The 13151-nt window shown below is 47.2% G+C and overlaps 1 protein-coding gene across 1 annotated transcript; it reads left to right on the top strand.

The window, feature by feature from the left end:
• The first annotated feature begins 4551 nt into the window (after positions 1 to 4551).
• Positions 4552 to 7122, top strand: LOC135551397 (trophoblast glycoprotein-like). The gene is made up of 2 exons (XM_064982615.1): positions 4552 to 5348; positions 5676 to 7122. The coding sequence occupies exons 1-2, from the start codon at positions 5086 to 5088 to the stop codon at positions 6562 to 6564; spliced, it is 1152 nt and encodes a 383-aa protein (XP_064838687.1). The 5' UTR covers positions 4552 to 5085; the 3' UTR covers positions 6565 to 7122.
• The last annotated feature ends 6029 nt before the right edge of the window (positions 7123 to 13151 follow it).

Below are 13151 nucleotides of genomic sequence, written 5' to 3'. Positions count from 1 at the left end.
ACCTCCGTGCTTCACGGTTGGGATGTTGTTCTTCGGCTTGCAAGCCTCCCCCTTTTTCCTCCAAACATAACGATGGTCATTATGGCCAAACAGTTCTATTTTTGTTTCATCAGACCAGAGGACATTTATCCAAAAAGTATGATCTTTGTCCCCATATGCAGTTGCAAACCGTAGTTTGGCTTTTTCTTCCTTGCTGAGCTGCCTTTCAGGTTATGTCGATATAGGACTCGTTTTACTGTGGATATAAATACTTTTGTACCCGTTTCCTCCAGCATGTTCACAAGGTCCTTTGCTGTTGTTCTGGGATTGGTTTGCACATTTCGCACCAAAGTACGTTCATCTTTAGGTGACAGAATGTGTCTCCTTCCTGAGCGGTATGACGGCTGCGTGGTCCCATGTTGTTTATACTTGCATACTATTGTATGTACAGATGAACGCGGTACCTTCATTGCTCCCAAGGATGAACCAGAATTGTGGAGGTCTACAATTTATTTTCTGAGGTCTTGACTGATTTCTTTTGATTTTCCCATGATGTCAAGCAAAGAGGCACTGAGTTTGAAGGTAGGCCTTGAAATACATCCACAGGTACACCTCCAATTGACTCAAATGATGTCAATTAGCCTGTCAGAAGCTTCTAAAGCCATGACATTTTGTGGAATTTTCCAAGCTGTTTAAAGGCACAGTCAACTTCGTGTACGTAAACTTCTGACCCACTGGACTTGTGATACAGTGAATTATAAGTTAAATAATCTGTCTGTAAACAATCGTTGGAGAAATGACTTGTCATGCACTAAGTGGATGTCCTAACCGACTTGCCAAAACTATAGTTTGTTAACAAGAAATGTGTGGAGTGGTTGAAAAGTGAGTTTTAATGACTCCAACCTAAGCGTATGTAAACTTCCAACTTCAACTGTAAGTATTGTATATAATACACTAGACTTTATTAGACCTTTTAAATGATCCGTAGTTAACTCTGTTTACCAGTCTTTCCCAGAAAAAGGGTTCCAAAAGGGTTCTTCAGCTGTCCCCGTAGTCGAACCCGTTTTGGTTCCAGGCTGACCTCTTTTTGGTTCCACTTAGAACCCTCTGTGAAAAGGGTCTTACATGGAACTCAAAGGGGTTCTACCTGGGACCAAAAATGGTTCTTCAAAGGCTTCTCTTATGGAGACGGCCACATAACCATTTTAGTTTTTTCTTCCTAGGAGTGTAGGTGCCATATAATAGAAAGGTAGATTAAAACTAAACAGCAGAAGGGTTGTCCCTCCTTCCCGAAGTCAATGACTGATATTGTCGGTGAGTGATGAACATCATCTGAGATGCAGGAGAATAGCTCTGCTTCTTGTGAACAAACAGTGGGGCTTGTAGTCAAAGATGCACTTTCAAACTTGTGTATAATTCCAGTCAGTAGTTTTGAAAATGGTGCAAAGGGCCTAAAGTGGCTCTGTTTGTGTGGACTACATCATCCATTTTGTATGGTATGTCCAAGCCTGGCCCCAGATCTACTAGTGCTGGCATGCCAATGGCCATAGGAGTTGTCTATCCAGAACAAACAGGTCTGGGACCAGGCTAGGTGGCCTTTTTTATTGTTAGTAGCATCCTTGGACAATGTCTATGATAGATGATCATTCTCAGAACACTAGAGGTTGACTGAAGCAATAGTCTTTTTTTAATTTAGAGGCACGATTGTATATAAATTGTAGCCTTGATTCCATTTGAAAACCTTGCTCCTTTCCTATAATTTGTTTTTTATTTAACTAATGGAAACAGAGGAGCCAGACATGTTTTTGGGCAATGGAACCCCTCATTTTCTCATTCTGTTATGTTCTAGAATCAGTAACACTCTTCAGAGTAGTTGAATTCATATTAGATGTTCTTTCCCCCTGGTTGTAACCAGAAGCTGGGTTGTGGAATGTGGACACCTGTGGTTTCTCACATTGTCTTGCTAACAAAAGACAGTTGGGATGCTATTATGACTGAGTGTCAATAATCATATAAAGTTATAAACACCAATACCCTTATTTTGTTATTTTCATCCCTTGAAGATTAGAGTTCAGGTTTCCCATTAAATAATCTGCAAGGGACTGAGTGAACTATGATTGTATTTAAATAACATGTAACTATGATACCAATAAAGACATTTATTATTGTAACTATTTGTTGGTGATTTAATTTCTAAAGAAATAATGCATACATTATGCTGGTATTGGATCATATTACTTATGCCTACTCATACAGCATAGGTTTAGTACTAGATGTGCTCAACATTATAGTTAGTCTCATTTGTGTCAAGGAGAAAATGCTAATTTAATTAAACGCTCAATTTCAAGTGAATTTCACCACTGATCCAACCATTCGTATCATATTTCTGAGTAAACACTAGGCTGTGAAAAGGACAACCGCAGATTCAATTGCCATTTGTCATCATTCTGCAAACACCCTCTGCTCTCTCCCTCTCTCTTTTTCTGTAGAGAGCATTGGGGGAGGAGGGGTGGGCAGACAGAGGCTCTGCTCCCCCTCCTCTGAAAAGCCTTGTTGATCTAATATCACAGTGAGAGAGGAGGGCACTTCTACCTGACACTGTTCTATCCGCATTTTCTGTAGCACACATGTTGATCTGCAAATGCTTGAAGGTGCGTCCGTCTTTATTGATTTGGATACATTCACTTTTCGCTTGTGAATTATACTTATTTATAGACACAGCCTGTGTTCTTCATTGTTATAACATTGTTATATCAATGACTTTGGCGAGTATTTAGATATATTCAACCTGATGGCTCACTACATTAAATTAAGAACTTTAACTTTTAAACGTTGCTGAAGTGGACCCCATGAGTGCTTATTCAGTGCCCCACAATAGTTCAAATCAAGTGTCATGACACAAGGATCTGGGAATGTGTCAGTTCTCCATCTTCGTGTGTATGACTAATTCTGGCCACTTTGTGCATCCAGTTATTATAACATACCGGTGGAATACTGGTGCTGCAGCACCCCCTGATAAATCACAATCATATTATAACATACCGGTGGAATACTGGTGCTGCAGCACCCCCTGATAAATCACAATCATATTATAACATACCGGTGGAATACTGGTGCTGCAGCACCCCCTGATAAATCACAATCATATTATAACATACCGGTGGAATACTGGTGCTGCAGCACCCCCTGATAAATCACAATCATATTATAACATACCGGTGGAATACTGGTGCTGCAGCGCCCCCTGATAAATCACAATCATATAACATACCGGTGGAATACTGGTGCTGCAGCGCCCCCTGATAAATCACAATCATATTATAACATACCGGTGGAATACTGGTGCTGCAGCGCCCCCTGATAAATCACAATCATATTATAACATACCGGTGGAATACTGGTGCTGCAGCGCCCCTGATAAATCACAATCATATTATAACATACCGGTGGAATACTGGTGCTGCAGCGCCCCTGATAAATCACAATCATATTATAACATACCGGTGGAATACTGGTGCTGCAGCGCCCCTGATAAATCACAATCATATTATAACATACCGGTGGAATACTGGTGCTGCAGCGCCCCTGATAAATCACAATCATATTATAACATACCGGTGGAATACTGGTGCTGCAGCGCCCCTGATAAATCACAATCATATTATAACATACCGGTGGAATACTGGTGCTGCAGCGCCCCTGATAAATCACAATCATATTATAACATACCGGTGGAATACTGGTGCTGCAGCACCCCTGATAAATCACAATCATATTATAACATACCGGTGGAATACTGGTGCTGCAGCGCCCCTGATAAATCACAATCATATTATAACATACCGGTGGAATACTGGTGCTGCAGCGCCCCTGATAAATCACAATCATATTATAACATACCGGTGGAATACTGGTGCTGCAGCGCCCCTGATAAATCACAATCATATTATAACATACCGGTGGAATACTGGTGCTGCAGCGCCCCTGATAAATCACAATCATATTATAACATACCGGTGGAATACTGGTGCTGCAGCGCCCCTGATAAATCACAATCATATTATAACATACCGGTGGAATACTGGTGCTGCAGCGCCCCCTGATAAATCACAATCATATTATAACATACCGGTGGAATACTGGTGCTGCAGCGCCCCCTGATAAATCACAATCATATTATAACATACCGGTGGAATACTGGTGCTGCAGCACCCCCTGATAAATCACAATCATATTATAACATACCGGTGGAATACTGGTGCTGCAGCACCCCCTGATAAATCACAATCATATTATAACATACCGGTGGAATACTGGTGCTGCAGCACCCCCTGATAAATCACAATCATATTATAACATACCGGTGGAATACTGGTGCTGCAGCACCCCCTGATAAATCACAATCATATTATAACTATATTTTTGGAATATTTTTATTTCCCGACAAAATGAGTGAACTAGGCCTGTATTACTCCTGTTTGAGTGGAGGGAAATGACCATATGCAGGAACGCCCCAATTGTGGGTAGTAATTTCACCCTTCTTGTTAGAGTGGGAGAGCAGAAAGGCTCTGGACAGGCTGAGTGGAAAGCTGGAAAGCCCCTCCCTAGTGATTGTAGCCTACGACGCGATGGTGCTTTAATGTCATTGTTTGAGTGGAGCTGCGCCCCGCTTGCATCCGCTGGGATCAAACAACCCCGACAGCGAGATCCCTTTTTGTCATAGAAATCGGACACTGCCTCTCAGTCACACTTGGGCTTCCGAAATGCTAAAAAGTTGAACATCCAGCCAGGACTTGTAATACAGAACGGATCAAGGAGATGCTGAGGACAATCTGAACAGTGTACGACAGGACTCTCTCCACGTTTCACTCTCATCGGCAGTAGGATACACATATTTGTATATAGCTGGTGTGTATATAGCTGGCGAGCTACAGTGCTCTGTAGCCCAAAGCATATGCATAACTTTTGTCGCGCTTAGAAAAGTAGGCAATAGGGGCGAGTTTGTTCTTCGTTTGAAATGGCAATCAAGTCAATTTCCGTGAGTGCCGCTCAGTAGAGTTTTTTTGTTTTGAATGTACAAAAACTAGTATAGCATATTTGTAAAAAATGCCGGATTTGGCCCCACTAATTGTTTTGTTTGCGCTGCTATGTTCAATCTCTGGGCGCGTATCCGGATGCCCTCTCCGGTGCGAATGCTCAGAAGCCGCGCAAACCGTCAAGTGTGTTTCCAAATACTTGCGGAGTGTCCCGTCCGGGATACCAGGGTACACGAGGAATCTGTTTATAACGGGCAATCAGATCAGCAGAATTGGACCAGAATCGTTCAAAGGGCTGGACAATTTAACCACGTTGTCACTGAGTAACAACCGGTAAGATAAAACATTGCCCCCCCCCCCTCCCCAAAATAAGACTTTTGTAGTTTGGCCTACTTTTATTAGACTCACTTTCATTAGCATTACTTGAAATATCAATGTGTTATTATAGCAAACAAGTCATAGAGTTTGTCTATATATTTTTTTATATTTATATTTTCTCACACTTTTGAATGTGTCTTAGCATGAAACATTTGATGAGTAGTGTCCTGTTGTGTTGGGTAGTCTTGAATCAACCATGTGCCTACTATTGTGTTACTCATGGTCTATAATAACAGTAATGACTATACATCCTCTGCTCCCACTGTCCCTCCCTCCCTGCAGGATAACAGAGATAGAGTCTCAGACGTTTTCCGGACTGCGTTCCCTCCGCTCTCTGGACCTGAGCTCCAACCAGCTGACTGTCATCAACCCAGAGGCCTTCACTGTCCCGGGCCACACCCTCAGGGAGCTCAACCTCAGCCGAGCTCTCTACAACCACTCCTCTGTCATGGACCTGGCTATGTCTCTTCGCTGGTCCACTCTGGGGGAGATCCGGACCCTGGACCTGTCAGGGAACAGCCTGATCTACCTGCCCTCTCACACCTTCTCCTACCTGGGGGGCCTGCGGAGGCTCATCCTGGCCAACAACTCCCTGGTAGCCCTCTACAATGGCACCTTCTCTGGGCTGGACTCTCTGGAGCAGCTGGATCTGACCTTCAATGCTCTGCGGACCGTCCAGGAGGAGGGCCTGGCTGAGCTGGACTCGTTGTGTCCCGGGGCGAGACTCATTCTAGGGGAGAACCCCTGGACCTGTATCTGTGGCATGGAGCCCTTCGCTGCCTGGCTCAACTCCTCCCAGGGACATGTGGGGGATGCAGAGAGCCTGGTGTGTGCCTTCCCCCCAGACATGAAGAACATCTCTCTGCTGAGGCTGGCGGCTGGGGTGGCTGGACAGGCTGGGGTGGGCGGGGACAGGGTGGCGCTGGGGTGCCACAGGGTGGATGAGGGGGCGGACCTGGCCCTCCAGACTTCCTACGTGTTCTTAGGGATCGTCCTGGGCTTCGTGGGACTCGTCTTCCTCTTGGTCCTCTACCTCAACCGGCAGGGCATCAAGAAGAGGATCAATGACATGCGGGAAGCTTGCACGGAGGTGTTGGAGGGATACCGCTACCGCTACGAGCACGACGCCGACCCCAGGCTCTCACAGGTCTCCACCACGGCAGACATTTGATGATATCAAGACACTCAAGGGGCTTCCATGATCCATCTTTCATAATTGAAAACATTGGACTTTTTTTCTATTGCATTTATAGAGAAGATAATGTAGAAACTGTACATATGAATTGTCTGTAAATATAACCATACAGTAAGTATATAACTGGGCATTGCTATTGTTTTCCCAGTAGCTGGGTCCAGGACGAAAGCATGCACTAGTCTGTCTGATCTGTAGTCCTTCTCAACCAGCCCTCCCTTCTAGTCCACACATCGTCTGAGACTAGGGATAACCCCTGGATAACTGCTAAAGGGGCGTGGGCTGTGAATGAGAACTGGTGTATGGATGGGGGACAGACTGACTGTTCTTCTACATAGATTTTCCCCTCTTAAAAGAGGTGCTTCTCTGTCTGTCCTCGAGTGAAGTGTCACGTGAAGGAGTGAAATGACAATTGGACAATATCATTCATGTATGTTTTGATTCTTGGAACTGAGAACAGATATGGGTGAATATACTTAATTCATGAAGCTGAAGTAATAAAACTGAAGACTGTTCTCATACATTTCACCTGCTATGACTTTACTTGAATGTTGTTCTTTGAGGAGAGATCTTGTAAATGTATATACTAACTCTACCAAGCTCAAGTAAAGCCAAGTTAATCAGCCCATAAGATGCAGGTTGTGTGACACCAACCCCTGTGGAACTTGGGCAAAATGGCTGTCTGAAATTGCACCATATTTCCTGTATGGGCCCTGGTCAAAAGTAGTGCACTTATAAAAGGAATAGGGTACCATGGGGACACAGACAATCTCTCATTGAGCTTTGAGGGCCAGCTCACCCCAGGACTGAGGAGCAGTTCTTTGGTCTTCTGTCCCTCTGCCCCAGGGTGCCTGAATGGAATCCCAGCAGATTAGTCTCCATAGCATTCCAAAGGAAGGAGAACCTCTCCTCTTAGCTCTCCTAAAATCAACTCTCTCTCTCTCTCTCTCTCTCTCTTTTTTTTCACGGAGATGAGTGGAAAAAGGAGGATTGTTCACACTGCACAGCCACAGTCATACAGCAATGGAAATCTCCAGACCCTCTTTCATGAAAATGTGCTTTGTTTTAAGATCTCTAGTTTTATTTTCAAGATGATGAGAACCAGGACGAGCCTGGGGCTATAGGGCTGAGGCAGGGGCTATAGGGTTAGGGCTGGAGCTATAGGGCTGAGGCAGGGTCTATAGGGCTGATGCTGGGGCTATAGGGTTAGGGCTGGAGCTATAGGGCTGAGGCAGGGGCTATAGGGCTGAGGCAGGGGCTATAGGGCTGAGGCAGGGGCTATAGGGCTGAGGCAGGGGCTATAGGGTTAGGGCTGGAGCTATAGGGCTGAGGCAGGGTCTATAGGGCTGAGGCAGGGTCTATAGGGCTGATGCTGGGGCTATAGGGTTAGGGCTGGAGCTATAGGGCTGAGGCAGGGGCTATAGGGCTGAGGCAGGGTCTATAGGGCTGATGCTGGGGCTATAGGGCTGATGTTGGGGCTATAGGGCTGAGGCAGGGGCTATAGGGCTGAGGCAGGGGCTATAGGGTTAGGGCTGGAGCTATAGGGCTGAGGCAGGGGCTATAGGGCTGAGGCAGGGGCTATAGGGCTGAGGCAGGGGCTATAGGGCTGAGGCAGGGGCTATAGGGCTGATGCTGGGGCTATAGGGCTGAGGCAGGGGCTATAGGGCTGAGGCAGGGGCTATAGGGCTGATGTTGGGGCTATAGGGCTGAGGCAGGGGCTATAGGGCTGGGACTATAGGGCTGGGGCTATAGGGCTGAGACTATAGGGCCGGGGCTGAGACAGGGTCTATAGGGCTGATGCTGGGGCTATAGGGTTAGGGCTGGAGCTATAGGGCTGAGGCAGGGGCTATAGGGCTGAGGCAGGGTCTATAGGGCTGATGCTGGGGCTATAGGGCTGATGTTGGGGCTATAGGGCTGAGGCAGGGGCTATAGGGCTGAGGCAGGGGCTATAGGGTTAGGGCTGGAGCTATAGGGCTGAGGCAGGGGCTATAGGGCTGAGGCTGGGGCTATAGGGCTGAGGCTGGAGCTATGAGGCTGGGGCTATAATGCTGGGACTATAGGACTGAGGCTATAGGGCTGGGGCTATAGGGCTGAGGCTGGGGATATAGGGCTGAGGCTATAGGACTGAGGCTATAGCGCTGAGGCTGGGGCTATGAGGCTGAGGCTATAGGGCTGGGGCTATAGGGCTGAGGCTATAGGGCTGAGGCTGGGGCTATGAGGCTGAGGCTATAGGGCTGAGGCTATAGGGCTGAGGCTATAGGGCTGAGGCTGGGGCTATGAGGCTGAGGATATAGGGCTGAGGCTATAGTGCTTTGGCTATAGGGCTGAGGCTGGGGATATAGGGCTGAGGCTATAGGGCTGAGGCTGGGGCTATGAGGCTGAGGCTATAGGGCTGAGGCTATAGGGCTGAGGCTATAGGGCTGAGGCTGGGGCTATGAGGCTGAGGATATAGGGCTGAGGCTATAGTGCTTTGGCTATAGGGCTGAGGCTGGGGATATAGGGCTGAGGCTATAGGACTGAAGCAGGGGATATAGGTCTGAGGCTGGGGCTATAGGGCTGAGGCTGGGGCTATAGGGCTGGGGCTATAGGGCTGATGCTGGGGCTATAGGGCTGATGTTGGGGCTATAGGGCTGAGGCAGGGGCTATAGGGCTGAGGCTGGGGCTATAGGGCTGAGGCTGGGGCTATAGGGCTGAGGCTGGGGCTATAGGGCTGAGGCTGGGGCTATAGGGCTGAGGCTGGGGCTATAGGGCTGAGGCTGGGGCTATAGGACTGAGGCTATAGGGCTGAGACTGGGGCTATAGGGCTGAGGCTATAGGACTGGGGCTACAGGACTGAAGCAGGGGATATAGGTCTGAGGCTGGGGCTATAGGGCTGAGGCTGGGGCTATAGGGCTGAGGCTGGGGCTATAGGGCTGAGACTGGGGCTATAGGGCTGAGGCTGGGGCTATAGGACTGAGGCTATAGGGCTGAGACTGGGGCTATAGGACTGAGGCTGGGGCTATAGGGCTGAGGCTGGGGCTATAGGGCTGAGGCTGGGGCTATAGGACTGAGGCTATAGGGCTGAGACTGGGGCTATAGGGCTGAGGCTATAGGACTGGGGCTACAGGACTGAAGCAGGGGATATAGGTCTGAGGCTGGGGCTATAGGGCTGAGGCTATAGGACTGGGGCTACAGGACTGAAGCAGGGGATATAGGTCTGAGGCTGGGGCTATAGGGCTGAGGCTGGGGCTATAGGGCTGGGGCTATAGGGCTGAGGCTGGGGCTATAGGGCTGAGGCTGGGGCTATAGGGCTGAGACTGGGGCTATAGGGCTGAGGCTGGGGCTATAGGACTGAGGCTATAGGGCTGAGACTGGGGCTATAGGACTGAGGCTGGGGCTATAGGACTGAGGCTGGGGCTATAGGACTGAGGCTATAGGGCTGAGACTGGGGCTATAGGGCTGAGGCTGGGGCTATAGGACTGAGGCTATAGGGCTGAGACTGGGGCTATAGGGCTGAGGCTATAGGACTGGGGCTACAGGACTGAAGCAGGGGATATAGGTCTGAGGCTGGGGCTATAGGGCTGAGGCTGGGGCTATAGGGCTGAGGCTGGGGCTATAGGGCTGAGGCTGGGGCTATAGGGCTGAGACTGGGGCTATAGGGCTGAGGCTGGGGCTATAGGACTGAGGCTATAGGGCTGAGACTGGGGCTATAGGACTGAGGCTGGGGCTATAGGGCTGAGGCTGGGGCTATAGGGCTGAGGCTATAGGGCTGAGACTGGGGCTATAGGGCTGAAGCAGGAGCTATAGGGCTGAGACTGGGGCTATAGGGCTGAAGCAGGAGCTATAGGGCTGAGACTGGGGCTATAGGGCTGAGACTGGGGCTATAGGGCTGAGGCTGGGGCTATAGGGCCGAGACTGGGGCTATAGGACTGAGGCTATAGGGCTGAGGCTGGGGCTGAAGCAGGGACTGGGGGTGCATGGGGCAGAGCCAAAAGCGATCCCTCCTCGAAGATAACAGCCGTTCCCTAAAGGAAGGAAAGCCTGGGTGGAGCTGAAGCTGTTTCTGTTCAGGGGACTTTTCAGTGATAGGATACAGATGAGCCTGGAATGCCAGCAACAGAGCAGGCAGCAGCAGTTTCATTCAGACTCGGAGGCCTGCTCTGCTCTTATTAACCAGTGCAGTGAAGGAACTGTTGTTGCCTTCCTTCTTACAACAGAAATATACTTAAGCAATAAGGCCAGAGGAGGTGTGGTATATGGCCAATATACCACAGCTTAGGCACAACGCAACAAATATAAATTAGCTGTGGTATATTGGCCATATAGCACAAACCCCCGAGGAGCCTTATTGCTATTATAAACTTGTTACCAACATAAATAGAGCAGTAAAACAAAATGTTTTGTTATACTCGTGGTATACGGTCTGATATACCATGGCTTTCAGCCAATCAAAATTCAGGGCTCAAACCACCCAGGTTAAAGTATTTGTTATACACTTAAATTATAATTCATTCCTCTGCTGTTATCTGTTTTTTTTAACCAATTTGTGAAGTGATAGTTGACCTAAATGGGATGTGTTGGGCGTACATATGAAGGAGGTTCTCTTTGATCTGTGATGTTTCTGTCATGATGTCTAAAGTCACAGTGAGAAACCTAACCTTGGTAATTGGTACCAGGCTAATGTTTAGTCTGGTGTGTGAAAACTAGAGAGGGAGAACAAAGCAACAAAGAACACATTTCTTATTTATGTCTCCATTTGAAGTTTACATTTTTTATTGCATGTATTTTTAGTTGAATATAAAGCCTGGACATTGTGTAGAATCCTTTCAACCAAACTTGAAATTCTAATAGCATATTTGAATGAGGTTTTTCTTTTTTATATATATTTGAATAAAAGCCTATGTGTCAGCTTGGTTTTGCGGTGGTTTGCTGCTGGTAGAGAAAATAGAACAAAACTCAATGGCTTGGTCTGAAATGCACCCTATTTTCTATATAGTGTACTACTTTTGACCATAGCCCTGGTTAAATGAGTGCACTATGTAGGGATTAGGGTATCATTCAAAACAGACACAATAACCATAAAACAGGAAGGTGCTCTACTCTGCTGTGGTTGAATTGAACAGAGTTTGACTCTCTCATTACTCTGACTCAACCGGCCCCCATCACCGTATTGTTCCTCATTATCCTCTTGCAGAAAAGCTGACTCAATCCCTATGTGGCCGTGATGATGTAGGACGTGTCACAGAGGAAGACCTAACTACGAGCAAAGCTACACCACTAATTGCATTGTTCTGCTGGCCAGAGAGAGAGAGAGAGACAGAGAGAGAGAGGCTAAGATGCCTTGTGACATGATAGTAGCTAGCTCCTCCCCTCATCATGACAAGGGTGTGTCTGAAGTGGCACCCCATTCCCTACAGTACACTACTTTTGACGCCTATTCCCTATATAGTGCATTACATTTGACGAGGGACAGTGCACTACATAGGGAATAGGGTGCCATTTTGGACACAGTCGAAATTTGTCAATCTGATGCAGCAGCCATTATCAGTGACGTGTCATCATTCTTAATAACGGCCACTGGGAAGGAAATCCATCAGAAGTGGGCCTATTTCCTTTTGCCTTTATGCAATGTGTCACGACACGAGCAGAATGAGGTTTAATTTAGTATGTGCACTATAAAGCGAATAGGGTGCAATTTGGGACAAAGATGGAAGGACTGAAGAGATTGGTGACTGCTGGTCATTACTTACTCCTCAGGTTATTATTGGGTGGATCTTGTGACTGGATTCGATTAACATACTTATGAGGTCTGAAAAATCGATGGTGTCAGTTTTCAATAGGTTGGGCTGCAAGGTTGTCACGGCAGGGAAGGAAGAGCAGAGAGTGTGAGATAGCCCCAGAGTGTGAGATAGCCCCAGAGTGTGAGATAGCCCCAGAGTGTGAGATAGCCCCAGAGTGTGAGATAGCCCCAGAGTGTGAGATAGCCCCAGAGTGTGAGATAGCCCCAGAGTGTTAGATAGCCCCAGTGTTAGAAAGCCCCAGTGTTAGAAAGCCCCAGAGTTAGATAGCCCCAGAGTTAGATAGCCCCAGTGTAAGATAGCTACAGAGTGTAAGATAGCTACAGAGTGTAAGATAGCTACAGAGTGTAAGATAGCTAGAGAGTGTTAGATAGCTAGATAGTGTTAGACAGCTAGAGAGTGTTAGACAGCTAGAGATTGTTAGACAGCTAGAGTGTTAGACAGCTAGAGAGAGTGTAAGAAAGCATCATGAAGGTGTGAGATAGCTACAGAGAGTGTTAGATAGCAAGAGAGAGTATTAGATAGCGACAGAGAGTGTTAGATAGCAAGAGAGTGTTAGATAGCTACAAAGAGTGTTAGATAGCTACAGAGTTAGATAGCTACACAGTTAGATAGCTACACAGTTAGATAGCTACACAGTTAGATAGCTACACAGTTAGATAGCAAGAGAGTTTTAGACAGCAACAGAGTGTTAGATAGCCCCAGTGTTAGATAGCTCCAGAGTGTTAGATAGCTACAGAGTGTAAGATAGCTACAGAGAGTGTCAGATGGCTAGAGAGTGTTAGATAG

The sequence above is a fragment of the Oncorhynchus masou genome, chromosome 13 (genome assembly GCF_036934945.1).
Source record: "Oncorhynchus masou masou isolate Uvic2021 chromosome 13, UVic_Omas_1.1, whole genome shotgun sequence".
In the NCBI taxonomy this organism is placed as follows: Eukaryota; Metazoa; Chordata; class Actinopteri; order Salmoniformes; family Salmonidae; genus Oncorhynchus; species Oncorhynchus masou.
The sequence above is the reverse complement of the archived record's forward strand: the minus strand, read 5'-3'. Positions and strand labels throughout refer to the sequence as shown.